We start from the raw sequence: 27,779 nt of genomic DNA, 5'->3' as shown, positions 1-27,779 counted from the left end.
TTTTTTCATTTTCAATTAACTTGAAAATGGCGTTTTCAGTCTCCCAAAAGTACGTGACACACATACCATCAGAAACGCTCCTGCTCCATATCTTACACTGAATATTACAATACTGGAGACACAAGGTTTTAATCTGACAGTGATACATTTAAAAAACTGCAGGGGAGGAATAAGATAAAATCTTCAAACACAAGGAGGACTTTTATCCTTTTAATTTTGACCTCTGGCTACAGTCCTTTAATACATCAATAGAGTGACCTGATCTGACCACAGTCACCCAGGAGATTAGACATGGTTAAATAAGATGAGAATACTAATGCACTTATAAGCTGAAGGAAAAAAAAGTGATCAGTGTTTTGAGACTGGAGGGAAAAAATGTGTATGCGTGTGGACAGATAAATGCCTCTAGTCGACACTTGGCATCGGGCATGTAGAACCTCATATGCATCTGCTCCAGAGCTTTACATTAATTTGTCAGTTACTTCATCTATACCATGTAGAGAAAATAGTGGTAAATAGCACAGTGTTTCAAGCAAAAGAGACACATTCAAACTGAGCAGAAATTCATTGTTACTGAATTTGTCTCATTACATATAGAGCTAGTGGTGTTTTTAAGGTCCCTTACATGCTTCAGTGAATGGTTTCCCTTTCTTTTATTATTTAGATGTTATCCCTACACTTGAGAATGACTTGGCTTCATTTTATTGGATGTACAGTGCCAGCTGCTTATTTTTCTTGGGCAATGCTTCAAAAAATATGTGTCAGGGAGACTTTGATCACTCAGTCAGTGACTCAGTAAAAGACAGCAATGACTGTCAGCTGGCCTAATAACTGATAAATAATAAATAACTGACCTAATAACAAATGTGCAAAATAAGAGTTTATGTAGATCCAAAGTGAGAGAGATGTAATGTTTTTTTGAGGGGGGGGGGGGGGGGGGGGGGGGTTATTAAAACAACAATAACATCTAATACAATGCACAAACTTTCTCAAACTATAATGCAAGATATGACTTGATATCTGTATGAGATCTCACCATAACTTTCCCATAAAAACAGTATAATAACGACAACTTCCAGGGGTTTTACCTGAGGGACTGTCATTTTATATTTGTGTGTTAAGGTCCATTTCCTGTTTGCTGTTCAAGAATGAAAATAGCAACATGTCTTAACTAAAACAAGACACCTCTTCTACAGATCTCATTTCAAGAAAGTTGACATGCTGTGCAAAAGGTCAACAACAAGAGAATGCAAATATGTGCAAATTATGTAATCACTAACAGTACCCTAACAAAATATCAAATGTTGAAATTAACAAATTGTATTGAAATTGTATCTATTTTTTATTTAATGCCAGCAATGAGGAAAAAAAAGAAAGAAAAAACAATTGGGACAGGTGCAAAAACAGAAAGAGGTGTAATATTACAAAAACACAATTTAACTGGCAACAGGTCAGTGGCATGATTATGTTTAAAAAAAACAGCATCTCAGAGAGTTAATGTTACAATGAGCAAGGTAAATATATATAATAAAGTTGCTACTGAGTGTATAAATATAGACAGGATGTGGTTATAATGAACATTATTGATGCGTTTGAGTGGGTTAGCAGCACAGAGGTAGCACCTTCTTCTAAAGAAATAATGAACGTGTCAACACTGTGTCAAAGGCCCAGCTCTAGACCATTAGGCAGTGACCAGCTACTCTCATAGAAAGGAAGAAAAAACAAAACAAGATATCTCATTACTATATATGTACTGTATCCTAGAGAACTACGTGATCACATATAAAGACAAAAGAGACTTTAGCTGAATTCTCCCACAGCCCAGGAATGTGAGGAGTGTGGTGTGTTCTCTCTGTGTCTGTGTGGGTTTCCTCCAGGTGACTTTCTGTGAGGAGTGTGGTGTGTTCTCCCTGTGTCTGTGTGGGTTTCCTCCAGGTGACTGTCTGTGAGGAGTGTGGTGTGTTCTCCCTGTGTCTGTGTGGGTTTCCTCCAGGTGACTTTCTGTGAGGAGTGTGGTGTGTTCTCCCTGTGTCTGCGTGAGTTTCCTCCAGGTGACTTTCTGTGAGGAGTGTGGTGTGTTCTCTCTGTGTCTGCGTGAGTTTCCTCCAGGTGACTGTCTGTGAGGAGTGTGGTGTGTTCTCCCTGTGTCTGTGTGGGTTTCCTCCAGGTGACTTTCTGTGAGGAGTGTGGTGTGTTCTCTCTGTGTCTGTGTGGGTTTCCTCCAGGTGACTTTCTGTGAGGAGTGTGGTGTGTTCTCCCTGTGTCTGTGTGGGTTTTCTCCAGGTGACTTTCTGTGAGGAGTGTGGTGTGTTCTCTCTGTGTCTGCGTGAGTTTCCTCCAGGTGACTGTCTGTGAGGAGTGTGGTGTGTTCTCCCTGTGTCTGTGTGGGTTTCCTCCAGGTGACTTTCTGTGAGGAGTGTGGTGTGTTCTCCCTGTGTCTGTGTGGGTTTCCTCCAGGTGACTTTCTGTGAGGAGTGTGGTGTGTTCTCCCTGTGTCTGTGTGGGTTTCCTCCAGGTGACTTTCTGTGAGGAGTGTGGTGTGTTCTCCCTGTGTCTGCGTGAGTTTCCTCCAGGTGCTCCGGTTTCCTCCCACAGTCCGAAAACACACAAAAAGAACAGCAACAATAGAAAACAAGGCTCCCCTTTTGATGAACAGATGGGCTGTTTTTTCTTCCAGAAAAAAAAACACAACAAATATGGTTGCCGTGACATTCACTCATTCATTTTCTGTACCCGCATATTCAGTTCAGGGTCGCAATGAGTGGGTGGGGAACACCTATGGACACTTTTGAGTAGCCAATCCACCCACCAACATGGGTTTTGGGACCATGGGAGAAAACCCATGCAGACACGATTAAAACACACAAAAATCACCCAAAGTGAGGCTCAAACCCGCAACCCCAGGACACTGGAGCTGTGTGACTGTGACACTACCTGTTGTGCCAGTGTGGCACCCTGGCTGCCATGACATACTATATTTACACATCTGAGGATATTCTCAGTCCTAACATCAACTAACTTGTATTGCTGGAGCATTTAAGTTGGAAATGAAAATAGGGAACTGGGATTATTAAATATAGCAAAGGTAGATAAGAAGGAAAGAGAACTAAATTTCATGATAGGGCAGTTTCTCATGGTGGCCATATTTGTTGTGACTCAAATTCCCAAAATGCAAAAAATGGGGGCATTTTTTCCCCTTTGTTGTATTTCTTTTATATTTTTTATTTTATTTTAATTTTATTTTAAATACACAATTTTAAAATAATTGTATTTATCATTGCTTCTTTTTAAATTGGAGGTCTTTATTACTCTCACTTTTTTCTTTTTATTTATAACTGATACTATTTTTGTAAGATTTGTTTAAAGGGCACAGAGCTTAGACACAGGGCATGAGGTTGGTCAAGGGGCATGAAACTCCATCACGGAGCACAAGAATTTATTACTGAGCATGGAGCGAGCAAAAGGAGGATTGTTTGGAAAATACATGCCAAATTTCTGCAGTTTCTGAAGATGTTTCCATCTTCGAGTTCTGACTGAGTTTTTTTTTTGGAATACTGCTTCACCATAAACACAGTCACAATAATCATGTAAATCTGCTCTGGGAAATGGAATGAATCCCATCCCACGTTACAAAGTGGTCTTCTGGATATTTGGTGCAATTACATATTTCCAAATATTAAGCCAATTCCCCAATCTTGCCAGAATTAAACAGTGCATCTATAAGTCTCCTGAGCCATCAGCAAGCAATGTTCCACCTGCCACAGAGCCTCCCTCCATTCTACCTCCTGTTTCTCCTTATTCTCTAATGTTTTATTCATCCCTTTCTCCACCTCCTTGAATGCAGCCTCTTATGCATCAGCTTTAGCTGTCCTTAGAAACACTGGGAATATAGAAACATATGAGATGCTAAGTTTTAATCAGGTTTTCTAAAAAATATTGTTGTTATTTTACTCAATGAGAGTCTGTAAGGCCGTGCTGAACGTCTTCTTATTGTACGCGCCAAAATCCTTTAACCTCAATTGTCACATTGGACATAGATTTTAAATCTGTGACATAACAGGAGAGGTCAGAGCGAATCTCATCAGAAGGAAAAGGAGGGCAGGAATGCAGGAGGTGTGTGATCGAATCAGAAAGAATGATGTTAGAGTGCTATAAAATAGCTGTTGGGAATACATGAGAATTTTTTTGGGGCTGGGATTGGGTTTGGAGGGTGGACTGGAATTCAAAACAAAGGGAGAGATTTTTCTGATGGTGGTAAATCCCAGCAGCCCTTCAGCAGTGAAATCTCCAGAGAGGTTAGCCTTCTTCTCCTTGCCTCCTCCTTTGAGGAAAACCTGATTAACGCATCTCAGGCAGATCCAACAGAAAGACTCATGGCTGTGTGAAATCATATATATATATATAAATACCAATAAAGGTGTTTCAAATCTCAAGGAGTTTTGAAGCTGATGTATTAGGCCCCTGTCTACAAAAGAGTAACTTTAAAAGATAAGAAAACACACACAATCACATTCACAAACAGACAGAGACAGAAAAAGAGCGTGAGAAAGAGAGAGAATTATATTTTAGCAAAGATATAACAAAGAAAACTTCTACTAAAATGTAGAACACAATTCATATCCATACACAAATCAACATAAATGTAAGTTTAAAATTCTTATTGACATAAGTTACAATGAATCTATTCAGATTTTCAAAGATTACACATACTTGAGTCATACATATTCATTCATTCATTCATTATCTGTAACCCTTATCCAGTTCAGGGACACGGTGGGTCCAGAGCCTACCTGGAATCATTAGGCGCAAGGCGGGAATACACCCTGGAGGGGGCGCCAGTCCTTCACAGGGCAACACAGACACACACACACATTCACTCACTCACACGGACTCACTACGGACACTTTTAAGTCACCAATCCACCTACCAACGTGTGTTTTTGGACTGTGGGAGGAAACCGGAGCACCCGGAGGAAACCCACGCAGACACAGGGAGAACACAACAGAGCCTACCTGGAATCACTGGGTGGGGGGCGCCAGTCCTTTGCAGGGCAACACATTTTTGAGTCACCAGTTCCGGAAGAAACCCACACAGACACAGGGAGAACACACAAAACTCCTTACAGACAGAGTGCGGCTTGAAACCACAACCCCAGGACCCTTTGGGACAGCAAACTTCTCATGACAGTCCAGTGTTGTTTAAGGTCATCATCCAAAGCCTACTTTTACTGGTTAATAAATGCTTCATTATGTGCCACACTTATTAAGAAGATATGATTTTTATTGTTTAAAATCACCTAGGTGCCTAAGACATATCAACAGTACTCCATGTTAATAAATTTGATTTGTTTTACTTTAACAAAAAGCACATGGCATTTTCAAAACTAAACAAAAAGCGTCTTTAAACAGCAGAGCTCTATTATCAGTGCTATTTGGGGTGAGGCAAGGTAAGCAGATTACATTTTCTTATTCATAGCAAAGATTACCCAGAAATCTTTCATTGTAAATGCTGCAAATGACAACATGAAAAATCCCTTTGGCATTAACAAGTCCAAATTCACAAACAAACGATTAGTCTGTACCGCTGTTCCCCTCCTCAGCCCCAAAATCACAGTCTTTTTGGAGATCATGGGAGAGAGGTTTGTAGTGAATATGAACGGCAAGGTATTAATAAAATGTCCATTTCTGGCTCAAGCCCAAGCCCAGTGTTGCTGGAGGCTGAATAATCCCACAATAATTCCTGCTCCTCTGACTTTCTGTCATCCTCCTCATCCACATGGTTGGCATGGAGACAGGAAACGGTCATTCCCCTCTGCTGATTACAGACTACATCTTTCAAAAGAGAGACAAAGAAAGATAGAGTCAGAGGGAGTGACAGAGGAAGAGAGAGAGAGAGAGAGAGAGAGAGAGAGAGAGAGAGGGGAAGAGAGAGACAAAGAGAGAGAGAGAGACAGAGGAAGAGTGAGAGTCAGAGAGAGAGACAGAGAGAGAGAGAGAGGCCGACAGACAGACAGAGGAAGAGTGAGAGAGAGAGAGAGAGAGAGAGACAGACAGCGGAAGAGTGAGAGAGAGAGAGAGCAAGAGAGAGACAGGAAGAGTGATAGAGAGAGAGAGAGAGAGAGAGAGAGAGAGAGAGAGAGGAAGAGTGATAGAGAGAAAGAAAGAGAGAGACAGAGGAAGAGTAAGAGAGAGAGAGAAAGAGAGAGACAGAGGAAGAGTAAGAGAGAGAGAGAAAGAGAGAGAGACAGAGGAAGAGTGAGAGAGAGAGACAGAGGAAGAGTGCTAGAGAGAAAGAAAGAGAGAGACAGAAGAAGAGTAAGAGAGAGAGAGAGAGAGAGTTATTGGAAGCAACAGAATGACTTCCCTCTGCTGATAACACCATGTTCCTTTAGAGAAGGAGGGTGTGTGGATATGAGACTGGACCTCCATTTAGATAAAATAAGGTAAGCTCTGCTGTACGCTGTACACACCTCAGTGTGCTTCCTTAAATTAATAAATAAATGTTTATGTAGACAAAGACAGAACCATGTTCACAAAACAATGTCCCAAAGATATTTGTTAGAACTTTCTGAGTTTGAGACAGTTTTATGTCAGTTATAAATTACACTGACTTCTTCTGATACCTGGTTCAAGTCACCACCACTTTGAACAAATGTCTTTAAACTTTTACTAGAACAGAATATTTAACACCAAACTCCTCTGAACAACGTGCTTAATGGGGGACTTTTGTGGCTGTTGTGGAAAACTTGTGGAATTGCCCTTCAAATTAAAGAAAATTCAAAAAGATACAAAGCAGAAAGGAGGAAACACTTAAGGTGCTTCCTAGAAAAAAAAAAGAAAGAAGAAAAATTTCAACCCGGAGGCGATATCTATTCAGTTTAAATGGCAGGCCAACACATGTATTAAGTGTTTGTGAGCCTCCAGGAGCAGGCCGTAAAAAACTAGAATGGCAGAATGTGACATTTCAAATTGCTGGAGGTGGGTCATGTGACCACAAATCAGGAAATGATGCATGTATGAGGACATTTTTTCCTGCAGTCCGTCATGTTAAAGCGCCGCGGCCGTGGACGGAGCATAATTAAAAAGCTGTCACAACTAGTGAGTTAAGAGGAAGGGAGCTGATGGAAGACAACAAGACAAGAGAGTATTCTTCAAATGACCTCATCCAAACACAAAACGACAGAACGGACAGAAGAAGATGAATAAAATATTGCCGGGGTTGGTCTACTGGGGTATATAGGAGAGTGAGAGTGAGAGTGTGTGTGAGAGTGAGAGTGTGTGTGAGTGAGAGAGTGTGAGAGAGAGAGAGAGAGAGAGAGAGAGAGAGAGAGAGAGAGAGAGAGAGAGAGAGAGATTGATTTAGGGGCCAGATTAAACAGCAGATCCAATCCCAAATGATAAACCACATACAGAATTGTAAAACTAAATAATTGTAAAAACTCTAGGAGAAGAGCACACAGCCCGCACTCTCTATCTCTCTCTCTCTCTCTCTCTCTCTCCAAAATGTAAATAAAAAACAAAATGTTATGATATGCATTGATAAAACAAGCAAGGCCTTCCCTGACACAGACATTGCCTAGATGGCAGCAGGTTGCCCTAAGACCTGTGTGTATCGTTCAGCATTAACAGTGCCTTCACAGCTGTGAATGTCACATATGCAGTAATGCATCCAATTACTATCATAAATGCTGTCTTATAACAAGTCAGATGGTCATTCTCCTCTTAACCCAGAGGACATAGCATCCATGATTTCAAATTTCAAAATTGATTTGTCAGATAACAGGACACTTTACCTTAGTTTATCTTAAATGAGGCTGGGCCCAGAGAAGGTACAGATCACAGCCAGCCAATACAGGTTTTGAGCCTTGTCCCTTGCATAAAGAAATTTCTTTGGACTCTCTGAATTTTTTAAAAATATAATGTACAGTAGAAGAAAAATACTTGGGTTCTCTAATGTTTACAGTGAGAAATATTATTCTTAAATTGTTGCACTCTTTGTCTACATGTCTTTCATGGAATGCTGAACTCCTACTTTACTTCTGAAAGACTTTCTGAGGTGCTCTTTTTAAACCCAGTCACTGACCTGTTGGCATTACATTACATTCAAAATGGATATATATACAGGGGTTGGACAATGAAACTGAAAAATCAGTATGGTGTAGGGCCCTCTTTTGCGGTCAATACAGCGTCAGGTCGTCTTGGGAATGACGTACACAAGTCCTGCACAGTGGTCAGAGGGATTTGAAGCCATTCTTCTTGCAGGATAGTGGCCAGGTCTCTACGTGATGCTGGTGGAGGAAAACGTTTCCTGACTCGCTCCTCCAAAACACCCCAAAGTGGCTCAATAATATTTAGATCTGGTGACTGTGCAGGACATGGGAGATGTTCAACTTCACTTTCATGTTCATCAAACCAGTCTTTCACCAGTCTCGCTGTGTGTATTGGTGCATTGTCGTCCTGATACACGGCACCGCCTTCAGGACACAGTGTTTGAACCATTGGATGCACATGGTCCTCCAGAATGATTCGGTAGTCCTTGGCAGTGGCGCGCCCATCTAGCACAAGTATTGGGCCAAGGGAATGCCATAATACGGCAGCCCAAACCATCACTGATCCACCCCCATGCTTCACTCTGGGTGCATGCAACAGTCTGGGTGGTACGCTTTTTTGGGGCTTCTCCACACCGTAACTCTCCCAGATGTGGGGAAAACAGTAAAGCTGGACTCATCAGAGAACAATACATGTTTCACATTGTCCACAGCCCAAGATTTGCTCTCCTTGCACCATTGAAACCAACATTTGGCGTTGGCATGAGTGACCAAAGGTTTGGCTACAGCAGCCCGGCAGTGTACATTGACCCTGTGGAGCTCCCAACAGACAGTTCTGGTGGAAACAGGAGAGTTGAGGTGCACATTTAATTCTGCCGTGATTTGGGCAGCCGTGGTTTTATGTTTTTTGGAAACAATCCGGGTCAGCACCCGAACATCCCTCTCAGACAGCGTCCTCTCGCGTCCACAGTTAATCCTGTTGTGTTTCATTCTTCTTGGTGGTACGCTGACGTTACCCTGGATACCGTGGCTCTTGATACATCACAAAGACTTGCTGTCTTGGTCACAGATGCGCCAGCAAGACGTGCACCAACAATTTGTCCTCTTTTGAACTCTGGTGTGTCACCCATAAAGTTGTGTGCATTGCAGTATTTTGAGCAAAACTCTGCTCTTACCCTCTGCTAATTAACCCTTCACACCCTGCTCTTACTGGTGCAATGTGCAGTTAATGAAGATTGTCCACCAGGCTGCTCCAATTTAGCCATGACACCTCCCACACTACAATGACAGGTGTTTCATTTTCATTGTCCAACTCCTGTATATTCAAAAAACAATAAACTTATTCAGTTTCAACTTTTAAAATATTGTCTTTGCAGTACTTTCAATGATCATTGCATTCTGTTTTTATTTATATTTTGGGCTTTTTCTGGAAATGGGGTTTGTAAGAATATCTCGTCGCTGTTCAATTTAAAAAGAATTTATTCCAAATTAATTTTTTGGAGCATTTCAATTGGATCATTCAACGTAAGCTTTTTACACAATTGCAAAGGACAGCTGTTGTGTTCAAATGTAATCAACTAAACATTGTCAAATTGTCAAAAAAGAAAAGAAAATCTATGTTTATAACTGGACAGTGAGATATATAATATATAAAATATATATATTTTTTGTCATATGGTCATATTACAGTCATGCCAATAAAGTTACTTTGAATCTTGAGAAGAACTAGATTTCGTTATTCATTTTTAAAATTGTTTCTAATTTACTGTGCATGTTGTATTTTTTAGTTTCTATTCCATTTTTAAAATAACCTTCATTCAAAAGTTCTGCATTGCTATTTAAATAACGACGTGGCAATACTGTGTCTAAATATGGTCTAAATGTAGATAGAACTGAATTTATATAAATAGAAACAAATAGAAACAAAGAGAGATCTGCATTAACGTTGATTGATGCCAAATATTAACACCCATTTAGATCTTTACCTGCCATTATATTTAACATAACGTAAAACATGAAAGATGACTTCTAAGTGCACACAGAGTAAGGCTTTAGAACAATGAGACACGAGAGTTGGCTTCAGATGACCACAGCTAAACTGAATATGACAGATTGAACAGAAGATGACAGGATGAATAAAATATTGCCAGGGTTGGTCTACAGGGGAATCGAGGATCGACAGTGAGAGAGAGAGAGAGAGAGAGAGAGAGAGAGAGAGAGAGAGATAGGATAATGAGATAGAAAATTCAGCAATTTGGTTAGAAGTTTCTCTTTACCCTAATTTTGCTTAGGTTAAATATTAGAGAGCACTGGTGGCACCACACAGACTGCTGTAGACACTGTCATGGCTGTTCTTAGAACAAGGTTTGCAGTTATATTTAACATGGTATCTCCATTGGGGAAATAATCAGTTCAATGCCTGTTCTGGAAATTAGATCTCTACATGAATGTGTAAACATGGCACCGAATATGAGTCATATGAGTCCTAACTTTGAGAAACAATCTTTCTCAAAACAAGGGTCCTGATCTTCCAAAAGATATCTAAGATCTTACATATGGATATGAACAATGTTCCCATGAAATCATCAAAATACTGGCTATCACACAGGCACATCTAAATTCAGCCAAACAGAAAGTTTTCTGGCCAATCAACTGTCTTCAGAATCACACCCCCTCAGCCTGCTCAGACAGCAACTCACTGAGCCTCAGTCCTACTCCTCATTAACATCCACCTCCTTCTCCTCCAAAAACAGCATCAAACAGAGAAGAAGAAATATAAAGATGCCAGGAACAACAAACCTGCACAATATCTGTACATCAAACAAGTACAAAAACAGAAAAGAATATTCTTTAACGAATATAAAATTAGTGAACACAGATTGGAGGTGGAAATAAGAAGACATTGCATGCCCTGGTGGCTGAGAGAGGACAGAACCTGCACACACTGCGGTGTAATGCTGTTTAAGTATGTGATACACTTTCTGCTCTACTGCTGAATTCATCAGCGCCTCAGAGAACAACATTTTAAAGACTGGAAAGAAATAAACGGAGGGTTCCCCTCTAGGTCAGTCATTGGCACCGCCTGTGAAAAATGTCTCAGCTCTACATCACCTCATGTGCATAAAATGAATATGAATGTGACATTCTGTAATACATAACCCTTCATATGCCATGTATGTCATGTGGGTGAAAAAGAGAGAGACAGAGGTAGAGACCTGAGCTGTCAGGAATTTCCCCTGTGTCTTGGATTGATGGATTGTGAAGAATCATAAACAGGGAGGAAATATTTGTCACACCACATTCATGATTGAATTCAAAGCCTCAGGTGGCACTTCTTCAGTTTGATTTAAGGGTCATCCCCAGAGTATGACAGCTCTTTTCCATGCTGGACACAGAGAGAGACTCTCGTCTTGGCATTAACAGCAGCAGGTCATCAACTCGACCTCATGAATACACGTCTGCAAGTCTAATGATGGAGGGGTGGGGGGTGGAGGGATGAAAAACATGAAGCTCCTCATGTAGGGCACACCTGGTCCCCATCCATCTAGGCTCCCTGCAAATTCCAGACTTATTAGGAATGTATGAAAACACCAGTGCTTTCTATGGCTTCTTGACTAATATAGGTGTGTTTACAGTTGGTCCTACGTTCAAAGGTGACGTTCACAACTGTAAACAAAAAATGCTAATGTGTTTACAAAGCCTTGTGTAAATAAATGAGAAAAACAAAAACAAATTGGCTTGTTCAGACATGCTAGGCAGCCTCTCTCTCTCTCTCTATTGCTATTTCAGATTACTTAGAACCAACCCTAAGTTTGGGAGACTGCTAAGTGTATGAAAGTAAACAGTAATTCAAACAGTGAATAAAATCTTAGACTAGTAAACTTCAGTCATGTACAAAAATGTTCTTCCTAAAACCCACCATTCCATCTTAAGAACTTAAATGCGTAGTTAAATTGGAAGTGTAGTTAGATTGGAAGGTTTCCTCACCATCTGCTGCTCTCCAGCCTGTCTGCCTGATTCGAACCCAGTCTAATGTGTTTACAAAGCCCCACTGTCAGTAAATGAGTAGAAAAATAAACTCGCTCAGTTCTGTGTGCTAGTCTCTCTCTCTCTCTCTTGCTCTCTCACTCTTTTTCTGCTCCATAGGTGGGTAGTATTGAATTTGTTTTGCTGTTTCGGATCACTGAAGGTGGAAATGTCTCCAGACTCAGGAGACGGCTAACTGCATTAGCAAAAGTGCTACAAAACAACAACTCCAGCCACGTACAAACAACTTGTCATTTTCCCCCCTCAAACATACCATTCCACCTTAAAAAAATGTGCTGCTTAGAACTGTGTTCCCTTTAAAAGCTTCTGAATGTAAACAATCCTGAGAAAACTGAAGTTGCCAAAAATCGTAGACGTTGCCTTTAAACCTAGTCATATCTAAATCATAGTGGAGGTCCTATATCAATACATGAAGTCTGAGTGCTAATGAGCACTGACACCTGCAGACTGTTGCTAGGAGGGGAAGTAGCTGCACCAGCCTCATTGTTTACAGGAATTTTTGCCCTTAACTCAAGTGTAATCAATAACCTAAATGTGTGTTAAATCATTTTCCATTTATTTTTTATTGCAACTCAATTTCTCAAAAAGGGAGACTACCTGTAGCTGGCTGAGATGATGATCATTCATGTGTGGTTACTTGCACATTCCAATTACAAAGACCCAATCAATCTGCAGGATTGTTATTAAAACGAGTTTTCCCACTCCCCCATGAGCTTCTGAAATAAACAGAAGAACTGCTAATCAAGTGGAGATAAATAATTGAAGGTATACCACTGAGCACTACCAGACATGAAGCAGTGACTTTAACAGCACAGGATCTTCTACGAGCGTCTGTATGAGGCATAACTCATCACTCTAACGCCTGGAGACTCTGAAGGTCAGTGAGGGCTAGGCTTGGTGCAGGGAAAGGATGCGAGATATTTGCAGAAGTACAGGGCTGTATAATAATAATCCCTGGGGTATTGTCACAGTCCTGATGTTTTATTTTTTTTCTTTGAGAAAATGTGAAAAGAAGAAGACAGCAAAGTGACAACCGAGGGAGACACACAGGCAGATAAAGTGCAATCCCAGAGTGATGAGAGAACACTAGAGAGGAAATGGGAGAGGGAAGAGGGAAAAGAGACATAGAGAAAGAGAGAGAAAACATGCAAGATGAACAGATGGAAAAGCACTACAAAAGCTTCCGTACTTCAGAGGCCGTATTGCAGCATATATGACAGGCGTGAAAGAGTAAACAAAGAGATAGAGGAGGACACTGTACATATCCACAATGGGACACACGTTTAATTGGAAGAAGAATAATAGTAAACAGAATGATGAAAAACAATCGCCGACATTTTTAGGAACTCTCCAACATTTATTTCTGAAATGAAGGCCTCCCACAGTCCCATAAATACATGTCGGTAATGACTGGGGTGGATTAGCTGTGCAAAATTGTCCCTAGCTTTACGCTGAGTGTGTGAGTGACTGTGATGGACTGGTGCCCTACGCAAGGTGGGTCCCTGCCTTGCACCCAGTGACTCTGGAGAGGCTCCAGACCCACCATCACCCAACAACAACAAAAAACTCATGTTGCCTGATTAGTTCTCTGAAACAGCATTTTATTTAATGAGTTTAAAAGTACTGAATGGCCCATGTGCAGCTGCTTCAAAGTATGCGTTTCATGCCTCCAAGTTGTAAGGTGCACACGTTAAGAAAAACCACAGTGAGTCCATGGTAGGGAGAACACACCACACTCCTCACAGACAGTCACCCAGAGGAAACCCATGCAGACACATAGAGAACACACCACACTCCTCACAGACAGTCACCCGGAGGAAACCCACACAGACACAGAGAGAACACACCAAACTCCTCACAGTCACCCGGAGGAAACCCACGCAGACACAGGGAGAACACACCACACTCCTCACAGACAGTCACCCGGAGGAAACCCACGCAGACACAGGGAGAACGCACCACACTCCTCACAGACAGTCACCCAGAGGAAACCCATACAGACACATAGAGAACACACCACACTCCTCACAGACAGTCACCCGGAGGAAACCCACACAGACACAGAGAGAACACACCACACTCCTCACAGTCACCCGGAGGAAACCCATGCAGACACAGGGAGAACACACCACACTCCTCACAGACAGTCACCCGGAGGAAACACACGCAGACACAGGGAGAACGCACCACACTCCTCACAGACAGTCACCCAGAGGAAACCCACACAGACACATAGAGAACACACCACACTCCTCACAGACAGTCACCCGGAGGAAACCCACACAGACACAGAGAGAACACACCACACTCCTCATAGACAGTCACCCGGAGGAAACCCACACAGACACAGAGAGAACACACCACACTCCTCACAGTCACCCGGAGGAAACCCACGCAGACACAGGGAGAACACACCACACTCCTCACAGACAGTCACCCGGAGGAAACCCACGCAGACACAAGGAGAACACAGCACACTCCTCACAGACAGTCACCCGGAGGAAACCCACGCAGACACAGGGAGAACACAGCACACTCCTATAGAATACATTATTTTCTTTTATTGTATTATTAGTAAAAATACAGCACAAGTACTGGACTTGTAACAACTGGTAACTATCATCATCAGATAAATAAACCTAAAAGCTTTCTGTCATTCCACTGTGAAAATACAAATTAACACTGTGGGTCTGAAAGGATGTGGAGTTGTCAAACCTTCCTTATTGAAGAAAAGGAAACAGCTGAAAAACAATAACCTTCACAGCTGGGGTTCTCAGAGCAATGGGTCCTCCACCCCAGAGGAAGGTTCAATAAAGAGAAAGAGTGATACACTGAAACACTGATACAATAGGCTTTTACATAATCTATTAGACACACATTAAATCATAATGAAATCATTCTTACTGGAAATTAACAAAAATAACAATGGTCTGTTTTTGAAATCTAATCCTTTTATTCATTATAATCTCATTGTCTTGTATAATACTATAATGCTTTTTGTCCTGAAGGTACCTAGCACCCTATTCCCCATCACAGAGGGAATGAGAGGAAGACAGCAGAGAGGACAAAAGCAGAAAACTGGGGATGCCGCAAGTCGCAAAGCCATCAAGCTCAGATAAACTGTCATTGACACTGATGTACTGGGACTTAAGCAAAGAATGAGGTGAATACATAATGCTACAGGGGCTCCAATCACATACCGGAGAACAGGAGAGACAGAGAGAGTGAGATGGAGAGAGAGAGAGAGAGAGTACGTCTCTGTGTGTGATGGGGGGTGGCGGGCAGCAGTGTAGGAATGCTCTCATCAGCAGAAGCTGTGAGGGGTGTGTGAGCGAAGGAGCATCCAGATGAAAGAGGGATGAATGTAAAGAGAGGGACAGAGTGAAAAGCTGGGGATTAAGGACGAAGGGAAGATGCTCAGCTAAAAGTTATTTATTTTTTGGTACCAGGCTTGGAGAAGTTAAGGACAAAGATAAGACAACAAGGAAAGGTAGGTTTAATGTGTGTGTGTGTGTGTGTTATAAAAACTGAAAAATGTTGGAGCGTGGGATGAAAACACCAAGAATGTGGATGAAAGGAAGAGGATGGTGGGGAGCAATAATGAAAAAACTGAAAACAATCGGGTGATGTACATCATAATGGCAATAACTTTTGCTTTCCTTTAGAACCTTTTAACACGGTTCTTTGGAGTTTGGAGTTGTGAAAAACATTATAAACTTGACCTCCGCATAACGTCGAATGTCTGGGAAGAACTTTGAAAATGGGTAATGCTCTGAACATTTTTCAAACCTAAAAAACTTTGTACTCTCCCAAAGACAGCACTGTGTGCCACTTGTAAATAACGACTGTTGAATCAAACACAAAATAAAACATGCTTTTTCATGCATTTCAAATGTGGCACTACTTCAGTTGTTTCATACATTTTTATTATTAATAATTTACTAATATTAGCAGTAGCACAATTGCAAGTTTATTTGTATTTTTGTTTTTATCAGAGATTAGTGTGAAAGGCTTCTTTTCCTTACTTACTCTTGTTAAACTGGCCGTTATTAAAAGAACAATGCTCAATAACAGCCATTACCAGCAAATTACTATCAAAAGCATTTCTGCGAGCATGCAGTTATCCACAGCGTGTGATTGGTATGTGTTAGTGTTGTGTGTGTGTGTGTGTGCATTGCAGGGGAAAAGGTTTTATTGAATAAGCTATAAACCTGGATTGATGATTGGGATGAAGGCATCAGCAGGGCACTCCCCAAAAGACAAACAACTCCCAGCAGTGTCTGTAAATTACCACCACCACTGAGAGAGAGAGAGAGAGAGAGAGAGAGAGAGAGAGAGAGAGAGAGAGAGAGAGAGCTTTGCTGTTTTCATCTTTATGGTTTGGCAATAAAATAGTTGAGAGAGGAAGGGGAGGGAGAGGGAGAGAAGAGAAGAAGAAAAAAAAAGAGGACAAAGGAGAAAGAGAACAAAAGATAATAGTGGTGTAATGAGCCAGAGAGAGAGAGCGGGAGAGAGAGATGTTGCTCGTGTCATTTAAGACAATAAAACGAGCAAGAGGGAAGAGAATGATAAGAAACTGGGGGAGATTGAAAGAGAGAAACAGAGAGCAAGCAAAGCAGAGAGAGAGAGAGAGAGGTACAGATTGAGAATAAGTAAGCAGAAATAAACAACATTTGTCAGATTTCCTAAGGGAAATAACTCATTTAAAATTCCTCTGAATCTTTCGACCTCCCCTTTAGGCAACAATCAATACCATCAAACTTACATGAAGAACAACTGAGTCACAAGATGTGTTTTAAATTGCGTGGTAAACTGCTCTGAGGTGGTAAACAGGTCCATCTCGTTGACCTACTGCTGCCATCTTGTGGCAAGTCAATGCGAAACAGCCCCCCCCCCCCTTACCACAAGTTAATGTTACCTTTGGTCAAAATACCACAGAGAACAAAACGTTCAGCGCCTGTTCCTTTAAATGAGAATAAACCACAGTTTGGTTCAGCTTGAGGACCAAGGTTTGTGGAGTGAGGGAAAAAATTGTTCTGGTTTTTATTCTCCCCCTTGCCTCTGGTATTTTAACTTCAGTACTTACAGTTTCACTGCACTTCTTGTGTTTGTTGGGATAAACTGCCTGGGTCCATATTTCACAGTTTGTGTGTTGATTTGTACTCCAAATACACAAATTAATGCTCATATTTTTTCACAATATATATTGGATTGTGGCTTCCCTGCAGTAATGGACCTCCCTACAGTACGTATGGAGTCACTCCAGAGAACACACCACACAACGCTGGGTGTATTTCTACCCCTTTACCCCTGCTTGCCACTGGGAATGGTCACTCTACACACTTAAAAATGATGGTTCTACACGTTATTGTTACACTTATATAGCGCCTTATGTAGCTTTACAATCTACACTGCTCAGAACGCTCAATTCACACACACACGCTGGCGAGAAGCGGCAGCCAAACGCGCACAGCATACTCTCGACCAGAAACGACCGTCCACCTGGAGGACTGCATCGGGCACTAGGATTTCACCCAGGATACAGCACCAATCCATATCTGGGCACACACACATTCACTCACAAACCAGGACAGTTATTAGAGAAGCCAATTCACCTACCCTCCATGTTTTTGGACTGTGGGAGGAAACCGGAGACCCCGGAGGAAACCCATGCGGACACGGGGAGAACATGGAAACTCCACCCAGATGGGACTTGAACCCAAGATCCCAGCGCTGGGAGGCGAACGTGCTCACCACTAAGCCACCGTGCCATGTCCTCTATTCAAGGAAACGCTTGTCTAAACCATATTTCAAGAATACTTTGCATAATTAAAGGGTTCTTTGGATCATAAATGATCCAGTATGATGTCAGAAATAGTCCTGTTTTTGCAAATCCTCATATTAAAGTCCCAACATTAACGAGTGCTTTCCCAGGGGCTAAGCCCAGTCCTGGACTACATCCTCCTTTCAATGGAAACTCACCATTACAATGCTGTGTAGTCCAGGACTGGGCTTAGCCCCTGTGTGGGAAACCACCCGCAGTGTAAAGGATTCTCAGCAGTAAGTAGAAGTTAGTACTGAAAAAAAGGAGAGACTACCTATATACAACCTTCATTTCAGAAAAAATGTAGGAGGAGCTGCTGTCTAAATACTTTTGGATATTTGGTGTGTATCAGTGGTAAAGAGGGTGCTCTTCTTCACACAGGGGCTGACGGTCACTCCCGAAAGATGCTCCTCTCACTTCTCATATGTTTAAATCTCCTGGTGGCCTGTGGGAACTGGTGAGTGACCAAATGATCTCAGACACTGATGCAGAACAAGTGTACTCTCAGCTATGAATCTTAAAATCTCTCTCTCTCTCTCTGTCTCTCTCCCTCTCAGTGAAAAAGGTACTCATGGGTATCATTTTGGAGAATGGAATGAATCTCAGCTGCAGCCCACCATCCAGAAACTGATGAAAGGCTACAATCGCTACCTCAGGCCAAATTTTAACGGTCAGTTATTCGCGGTGGACACTCACAATACATGTATATATGCTAATCAGCCATAACATTAAAGCCACAGTCCTAGTGTTGTGTAAGTCCCCATCAAGCCGTCATACCGGTTCTGGCCTATAGAGGCACAGGTCGTACAAGACCTCTGAAGGGGTCCTGGGTATCAACAAACAATAAATAAATAGGTAGATAGATGGATAACAACAGATAATATAAGTCTTGTAAACTGTGTAACTGTTGCCCAATGCAATGACTGGGGAACTACTACAATTGGAAGGGGAAAACTACATGGATCAGACTTGTTTTTCCAGCACACCCCATGGATGCTCAGTTGGCTTGAGATCTGTGGAATTTGGAGATTGTGTCAACACACTGAAGTCTTGGTCGTGTCCCTCAAATCACTCATCAACAAGTTAATGAGTCAGGGAGCATAATCCTACTGAAAGAGGCCAATGCCGTTGGAGAATATTGCTGCCAAGGTGCGTACTTGGTCTGCAGTAATGTTTGGGTAAATTATAACATCTGCATGAATGCCAGCCCACAAGATTTAACAGCAGAACATTGCCCAAAGCGTCACACCTCCACTGTCAGAGCTTGCCTTATTCTCACAAACTATATCTCACCCACAACTGGCCACTACCAGCTGGTAGCTATGCAGCCCTAGTTGCACCAAGCTGTTTTTATTTTTGTTTGTTTGTTTGTTTTAATCATAGCCAGCATTAATATTTCAGCGGTTTGTGCTACGGTAGCTCTCCTGTGGTAACTAACCAAAGGGGCTAATTTTGTTCCCCACACACACACACACACACACACACACATACACATACACATCAGTGATTCTTGGGGATCATGACCCTGTCACCATGTTTCAGGTTGTCCATGGTAGGTACTAATCACTGCACATTAGGAACGCCCCACAATACATTGTTTTGGTAATGCACTAACACAACTGACTATTAAGTTATACACATACAGTACCAGTCAAAAGTTTGGACACATCCCCTCATCAGTGATTGGTGGAGTAGGGCTAGTCACTGTATAGAGCTGTGTACCAGCCCCTACCTCTGCACAACCCCAGTTACAGTCTCAGACACATTCAGAAGAGAGCGGTTCTACAGATTAACTCTCCACGAGGCCACGGCTGTTCACTGAAAACCGTTCCAGGTGACGACCTCATGAAGCCGACTGAGAGAACGGAGAGAGTGTGTGAAGCTGTCGTCAAAGCAACAGGGGGCTACTGTGAAGAGTCTAAAGTATAAAACATAGTCTGGTTTCTTTAACACTTCTCTGTTTACTGCATAATTCCATATGTGTTCCTTCATAGTTTTAACGTCTTCCACATTCATTTACAATTCTAAAAAACAAAGAAAACCATTGAATGAGAAGATGTCCAAACTTTTGACTGGTTCTGTACATTCACAACATGTGGAAAATGGCCCAAAATAAAGGAGACCCTCCCTGAGTGGGTGTGTCCAAACATTTGACTGGTATTGTAAAGAAAAAAAATAAATACACACACACCTCCACAAAAGTAATTTCCAGAGAGTGGGACATTTTGTAAAATGCAATTTATAAAAAAAAAAACAGAATTTGTTGTGAACAACGTTATTGTATTTTGTAAATGTAAACAAATTTAGAACAAGATTCCTGGAACACATTCCAATAAGTTGGGACAGAGACCAAATAAGACTGAAACCCTTACAGAATATTCAAAACACATTTGAATTTTAAAACATTTGATAATCAAGAGGTAGAGGACTTTTGGCTTAAATCTTTGTGAGAAGTGTCAAACAGTCAAAAAAAAAGAAACATTTGAAAAGTTCAGTTAAAGATTTCGGCGGCACGGTGGTGCAGCAGGTAGTGTCGCAGTCACACAGCTCCAGGGACCTGGAGGTTGTTGGTTTGATTCCCGCTCCGGGTGACTGTCTGTGAGGAGTGTGGTGTGTTCTCCCTGTGTCTGCATGGGTTTCCTCCGGGTGACTGTCTGTGTGGTGTGTTCTCCCTGTGTCTGCATGGGCTTCCTCCGGGTGACTGTCTGTGAGAAGTGTGGTGTGTTCTCCCTGTGTCTGCGTGGGTTTCCTCCGGGTGCTCCGGTTTCCTCCCACACACGTTGTGTAGGTGAATTGGCGATTCAAAAGTGACCGTAGGTGTGAGTGTGTGTGTTGCCCTGTGAAGGACTGGCGCCCCCTCCAGGGTGTAATCCCGCTCTCGCCCAATGATTCCAGGTAGGCTCTGGACCCACCGTGACCCTGAATTGGATAAGCGCTTACAGATAATGGGTGGAGTTAATGATTTCAGTATAATTCATCCACTGTTTAAGATTGAGGTAATATGTAGAACACAAAACTGATTAAATATGAGAAATGGCTGTGATAAATACAGCCAAATGCACCCTCCACCACTACATTAAAAAATATGCAAAATGAAACTTTTGTAGAAGGTAAAAGTCATACAAATCCTAAGCTGAAATGCTAATGAGTTATTTGGGGCTCACCACCTACAGGAGCATCTCAATAAATTAGAATATCATCAAAAAAGTTCATTTTTTTCAGTAATTCAATTCAAAAACTGAAACTCATAGATTCACTACAAACATTCATTTTCTGTAATTGCTTTTCCAGTTCAGGGTTGCGGTGTGTGCAGAGCATTGATGGTTATGGCTTACAGCCAATGAAAACCCAAGAGTCATTATCTCCGAAAATTAGAATAATCAACACCTGCAAAGGTGTCTTAAGCTGTTTGGCTTTGGCAGAGAGGATTTGGCAAACTTTTCATGGGCGCAACCCCCGTACTCAGCTCTACTGCTCATCCCACAAATGCATGTTCCTTACAAATGTGGCACCATTAAAAAGGGAAATTAACAGACGTTCCAACGGTACAGGATTTATTGCCAAGAAGCATTGTTACAACAAAGAAATACTCTACAAACACAAATGTCCTTACTTTTTGTGCTATGTTTATGTGGAAGTTAAAAGAATGCATATTATGTCACTGACACATCATCAAGCTGATATTATGAGTAAAGATGATATTTTAAGTAAAAATGTAATTATCAAAATTGGTTTATTATCATTGAAAACATTCGTTTAAAACATCTGAATAAAGTCATCCTATTTATTTAGCATTCATTTTATTTATTTTCCCAACAATAGGTGGCCCTGTTGAGATTGGAATGAGTCTGGATATTGCCAGCATTGATGCAATCTCTGAGATTAATATGGTAATGTATACACACACACACACACACACACACCAGCATGCAGAGCCCATCCATTATTCTGTTTAGATTTCAAACATTTTTAATGACTCTATCTATCTATCTATCTATCTATCCATCCATCTATGGTCTAGGACTACACAGCAACTATATTCCTGAGGCAGCGATGGAGAGACTCTAGGTTGATATTCCCAGGGAATGAGAGTCTAAGTTTGGATGGACGTCTTGTTTCCCTGCTCTGGATCCCAGACACTTTCATCCCAGATTCCAAACGTTCTTTCTTGCATGACGTCACTGTAGATAACAGACTCATCCGGATATTTAGCAATGGCACAGTACTGTATGCACTCCGGTAAGCACTGACCAAATGTCCATACATTTGTATATATACACACACACACAAAATATCTGAGTAAAAAAAAAAAAAAGAAGGGAAATCTGACATGGCGTCCACACTTCTGGCCAAGATTTACAGTAGGACAAAGGTGAAAAAAGATAATGTGCCATCCGTTTGGTCTCAGGCTGTTCTTACCACTAAAGCCACAAAACTAGATGATTTCCTCTGTTTTTCTCCACACAGAATCACAGCGACTATTGCATGCAACATGGACCTGACCAAGTACCCCATGGACAAACAAGTCTGTACCCTGCAGCTGGAGAGCTGTGAGTGTCTGCAATTTCAGTTATTTTAAGTTTACTTTCACCTACACTTTGTAATCACCTGATGACAGAAAAACATTGACGGCTGTATGTATCAGTGGAGTTCTCCCTTTAGTTCTCTGCACTTCTGAATGACTTCCATTTGTCTTTGGTAAAAATAGCTAAATTAAATAATGCCTTCTTTTCCACCTTATGTTTTCATTATGGCATATCTCATGTGCTACTTATGAAATTACTAGATATGAATACACATGACCAAGCTGCTTATGTCATTTTCGCAAAGGGTAAATAATTAAGAAAGAATGAAAACCTGGTGGCGCAGCAGGTTAGTGTCGCTGTCACACAGCTCCAGGTACCTGGAGGTTGTGGGTTCGATTCCCGCTCCGGGTGACTGTCTGTGAGGAGTGTGGTGTGTTCTCCCTGTGTCTGCGTGGGTTTCCTCCGGGTGACTGTCTGTGAGGAGTGTGGTGTGTTCTCCCTGTGTCTGCGTGGGTTTCCTCCGGGTGACTGTTTGTGAGGAGTGTGGTGTGTTCTCCCTGTGTCTGCGTGGGTTTCCTCTGGGTGACTGTCTGTGAGGAGTGTGGTGTGTTCTCCCTGTGTCTGCGTGGGTTTCCTCCGGGTGCTCCGGTTCCCTCCCACAGTCCAAAAACACACGTTGCTAAGTGGATTGGCGACTCAAAAGCGTCCGTAGGTGTGAGTGTGTGAGTGAATGTGTGTGTGTGTCTGTGTTGCCCTGTGAAGGACTGGCGCCCCCTCCAGGGTGTATTCCCACCTTGTGCCCAATGATTCCAGGTAGGCTCTGGACCCACCGCGACCCTGAATTGGATAAGCGGTTACAGATAATGAATGATAATAATGAAAACCTGGGTGGCACAGTGTCACAGCAGGTAGGTGTCGCTGTCACACAGCTCCAGGGTCCTGGAAGTTGTGGGTTCGAACCCCGCTCCGGGTGACTGTCCGTGTGGGTTTCCTCTAGGTGCTCCAGTTTCCTCCTGCGGTTCAAAATCACACACTGGTAGGTGGATCGACTACTCAAAAGGGTCCATAGGAGTAGTATGAGTGCACCCAGTAATTCTGAGTAGGCTACGGACCCAGCACCACCCTTCATTATCCTTCCTGCCACACTGGAATACTTTAATTTAACTGAACCAGTAGAAGGTACTTTATTCTATAACCATGAGTATGATTTATGTTGTTGTATGTGTGTGTTCAGGGGGCTATAACCTGCAGGACGTGGTATTTTATTGGACACGAGGGAATGACTCTGTAAAGGGTTTGGACACACTCCGTTTGGCTCAGTACAGTGTGGAAAGCTACTACACCTCTGTGTCTGAGGCAGTGTATGAGACAGGTATTCAACATAAATAATGTGATATATTTACAGTTTATATATTTAAACATAAACAACACTATAACTGCATGGGGGGCAAACTGTCAACATCTCGCAAATCTAACACATTTTTTTAAAAAAGTTATAAATAAATTCCCTTTAAATTATATTTAAAAAATTATTGTTGCAAATTTGATGATGTTTGAAACATCATCCAAAAAATTTGTGACTGTGGCCTATTTACTTCTGCATACATCACTTTTATTGTATCAGGGCATGTCTGTGATATGATTGATTTAAAATACTATACTAATAAAGCACCACAGCAATTTGAGTGCCTGCTCCTTTAAAGAACCCCTCAAATGAATATCATAATGCTAGAAAATGATCATGCACAAAATAAGCATTCAGAGCCACAGATGAGCATTTCCGTTTTGTGCTCTAAATGGGCAGATTCAAACAGCTACAGTTTCTTACATCATACACATAAGGAACCAATCTCGTCACCCAGATAAAACAAGACACCCTGGCACTTATCACAAACTGTGAGACAAGGCAGGGTTAGAACACACAACCCCAGGAACAACAACAAAGCACTTCCCATGCTTGGTTTTTAGCTTTGATATAATACTGTTGGGTCATGCTGTGTGTATTCTGTGTGGATCTGTTTTTCTATACCGTATTTGTCTGTGTGCAGGCCGTTACCCTAAGCTGGTTCTGCATTTTTCTTTGCGGAGGAATGTCCTCTTCTTTATCCTGGAGACTTACGTGCCATCCACTCTGCTGGTGGTTCTGTCCTGGGTGTCTTTCTGGATTAGTCAGTCATCAGTTCCAGCTCGAACCTGCATTGGTTAGACATACATTCATATTCCTCTATTCCTCAGCACAAAACACAGCATTAATAATAATACATCAAAATAAATAAATTAATAAATTGCGCAACTTCTTTACGACAGGAGTGACCACTGTCCTGACCATGACCACTTTGATGATGGGTGCCAGGACGTCCCTGCCCAATGCCAACTGCTTTATCAAGGCCATAGATGTGTATCTCGGCATCTGCTTCACCTTCATCTTTGGAGCTCTGCTGGAGTACGCCTGTGCTCATTTTTGCACTATGCAGCACCAAACAATTATAGATGTACAAAGGGTAAGTATTTTGTCTCCAGTCCTTTACCAATTCATTCATTCATTCATTATCTGTAACCCCTTATCCAGTTCAGTGTCGCGGTGGGTCCAGAGCCTACCTGGAATCACTGGGCGCAAGGCGGGAATACACCCTGGAGGGGGCACCAGTCCTTCACAGGGCAACACACACTCACACATTCACTCACACACTCACACCTACGGACACTTTTGAGTCTCCAATCCACATACCAACATGTGCTTTTGGACTGTGGGAGGAAACTGAAGCACCCGGAGGAAACCCACGCAGATACAGGGAGAACACACCACACTCCTCACAGACAGTCACCCGGAGGAAACCCACACAGACACAGGGAGAACACACCACACTCCTCACAGACAGTCACCCGGAGGAAACCCACGCAGACACAGGGAGAACACACCACACTCCTCACAGACAATCACCCGGAAGAAACCCATGCGGACACAGGGAGAACACACCACACTCCTCACAGACAGTCACCTGGAGGAAACCCACGCGGACACAGAGAGAACACACCACACTCCTCACAGACAGTCACCCAGAGCGGGACTCGAAACCACAACCTCCAGGTCCCTGGAGCTGTGTGACTGTGACACTACCTGCTGCGCCACCCCTTTACAAATTAAAACATGCAATTATACGTGTACAATTATACATCTTTGTCAGCAATTGGTGTGCCTATATAAAATTCATTACAGTACAGTGTACCCAAGTGTATCACTAACATCTAATTTCTTCAATTATCTTCATCTAAGGAGCTGCTAAAGGAATTTGAAGAGTCGAATGGAAACGGCTCCATCCAGTTAGTTACGTCCACAACCCCCAACAAGGTCCTGAGTCCAGAAGCTCATGAAGAGACCACCGAGCAATGCGTGAGATCTGAGGGAGATGAGCAAAGAGAAAAGAAGAAGAAGCCTGGACCTGGCTGTGGCCTCTCATCTGTTAAACAGGTTTCTCGCAGGGCTGTGTCCATGATGAGTGTTGAAAACCCCCACAACATTGACAGACATTCTCGCACCCTGTTTCCTGTGGCTTTTCTCCTGGTCAATATCTTCTACTGGCTTTATTACCTCTTCATTTGAATCAAAGGATTTACTGGACTTAACTACTCACAATGGCCTAATGAAAGTGGAGAATGCAGAGACTCAATGCACAACGACACTGCAAAAAAGTGAACTCGTAGCAAGGGAAATCCTCTTAAATATCATTTTAAATTTCCTGTTTTAACTCAACTTTTCTGCCAATGGAATGAGGCATTTTTACAAGGTTAATACTCTTTAGAACAAACTGAACTTATCTACAAACACGTAGAGGAATGTATCATATTTCAACAATACAATAATATGTCCAAACCTCTAGGCATTTTCATCTGGTTTTAAGCCATTTTATTAAGTGAAAATACACTGACCAACCACAACATAATGACCACCTCCTTGTTTCTACACTCACTGTCCATTCTCTCAGCTCCACTGACCAGAAAGGAGCACTTTGTAGTTCTTCAATTACAGACTGTAGTCTATCTTTTATTTTATTTTCACGGTGAAACGACCCCAGCACTGAAGGGATTTATGTGGTGGTGGTGGTGGTGTGTTATTGTATGCTGTGTTGGTACAAGAGGATCAGACACAGCAGGGCTGCTGGAGTTTTTAAACCCCTGAGTGTTATTTCAGGACTGAGAACAGTTCAGCAACAGAGGTCGTGGGCAGCGTCCAGTGACCACTAATGAAGGACGAGAGAACGACCAACACAAACTGTACAGCAACAGATGAGCTTCTGTCTCTGATTTTACATCTACAAGATTGATCTACTAAAGTGTAAAATGAGTGGACGCAGTGTTTAAAAATATTACACAATAATAGGCACAATGTTCTACCAATAGGTAAAAAGCAATTCTAATATATTGTAAACAATCTCATAATGGGAAATCTTAGATGTAATGATGTATTTTTCCACTTAATAAGATATCATTTAACAGTGTGAAATACAAACACTCGTGTCTTGAAGTGCCCTGTGATGCTGAGCTGGACCCAGACACAAAAACAACAAACAATGCAGTGATAATACAACACTTGACAAAAAAATGACATTGATGACACTATTGTTGACCTCCATCTCATGAACTTGCCTTCATTTCTCTACACTGTTCAAACAGTATTTATTTATTTATTTATTTATTTATTTATTTATGAAAGTGTATGAAATGGAATCTGATTGTCATGGTCATTTAAACTCTGTGTATGTTGTCATAGTAAATCTGTATTCAAATATATGGTCAAAAAAGGTGTTGTGTGCACTTACAATTGGCTACAATTGTACTTATTCATTTATTATGAATTAAATTTATTAATTTACACGTTAAAGGACCAATCTGTTATACTGACAACAGTCGTTTAAAATGAGTGTTGAACTTCGCATTCAAAAAAGTGGAGTTTTCTCTACCCTCCGCCTTCTCCCTGAATGCAAAACCCTCGCGGGTTGCCAGATTGGTGAAAACTGAATGTACACGAAGAGGAATTTAAGAATGTCGTAACTAAATCAAATGTGTCATGAACAGAAGTCAGAAGTGTATATCACTTCAATAAAACATCTAGCTGCATACACTAACAACATTTTCACATTTTAGGGAGGCAGATATTTGCTTATTATTCACAATTTTCGTATTCAAAGGTTTAGTTCCAAATTAAGTCAGTTTACAATTCAGCTTCCTATCTGAACTTAACCATCCTACCTTAGTATATAATAAATGTTAGGGTGACCAGACGTCCTCTTTTTTAGACTTAAAAAAATGTCCGGTCGGAATTTCACAAACGTCCGGG

The 27,779-nt window shown here is 41.8% G+C and overlaps 1 protein-coding gene across 1 annotated transcript; it reads left to right on the top strand.

The window, feature by feature from the left end:
• Positions 1 to 18,322: 18,322 nt before the first annotated feature.
• gabrp (gamma-aminobutyric acid type A receptor subunit pi) lies at positions 18,323 to 26,387 on the top strand. Its single transcript, XM_066649935.1, has 9 exons — positions 18,323 to 18,375; positions 18,476 to 18,588; positions 21,741 to 21,808; positions 21,940 to 22,157; positions 22,386 to 22,468; positions 23,679 to 23,816; positions 24,493 to 24,645; positions 24,752 to 24,945; positions 25,719 to 26,387. Exons 1-9 carry the CDS (start codon positions 18,323 to 18,325, stop codon positions 26,043 to 26,045), a joined length of 1,347 nt encoding a protein of 448 aa, XP_066506032.1. The 3' UTR covers positions 26,046 to 26,387.
• Positions 26,388 to 27,779: the final 1,392 nt, after the last annotated feature.

Source organism: Hoplias malabaricus, chromosome 17 (assembly GCF_029633855.1).
Source record: "Hoplias malabaricus isolate fHopMal1 chromosome 17, fHopMal1.hap1, whole genome shotgun sequence".
Lineage (NCBI taxonomy): Eukaryota > Metazoa > Chordata > Actinopteri > Characiformes > Erythrinidae > Hoplias > Hoplias malabaricus.
Note: the sequence above shows the minus strand (reverse complement) of the source record. Positions and strands in the feature narration are given on the sequence as shown.

What these genes read in the sequence shown, in the direction of transcription:
- gabrp (XM_066649935.1), top strand. Translation starts at nt 18,323, where the DNA reads ATGCTCCTCTCACTTCTCATATGTTTAAATCTCCTGGTGGCCTGTGGG. An exon ending in CCTCAGGCCAAATTTTAACG is followed by an intron (nt 18,589 to 21,740) that starts GTCAGTTATTCG and finishes TCCCAACAATAG; the next exon opens with GTGGCCCTGTTGAGATTGGA. An exon ending in CAATTATAGATGTACAAAGG is followed by an intron (nt 24,946 to 25,718) that starts GTAAGTATTTTG and finishes TCTTCATCTAAG; the next exon opens with GAGCTGCTAAAGGAATTTGA.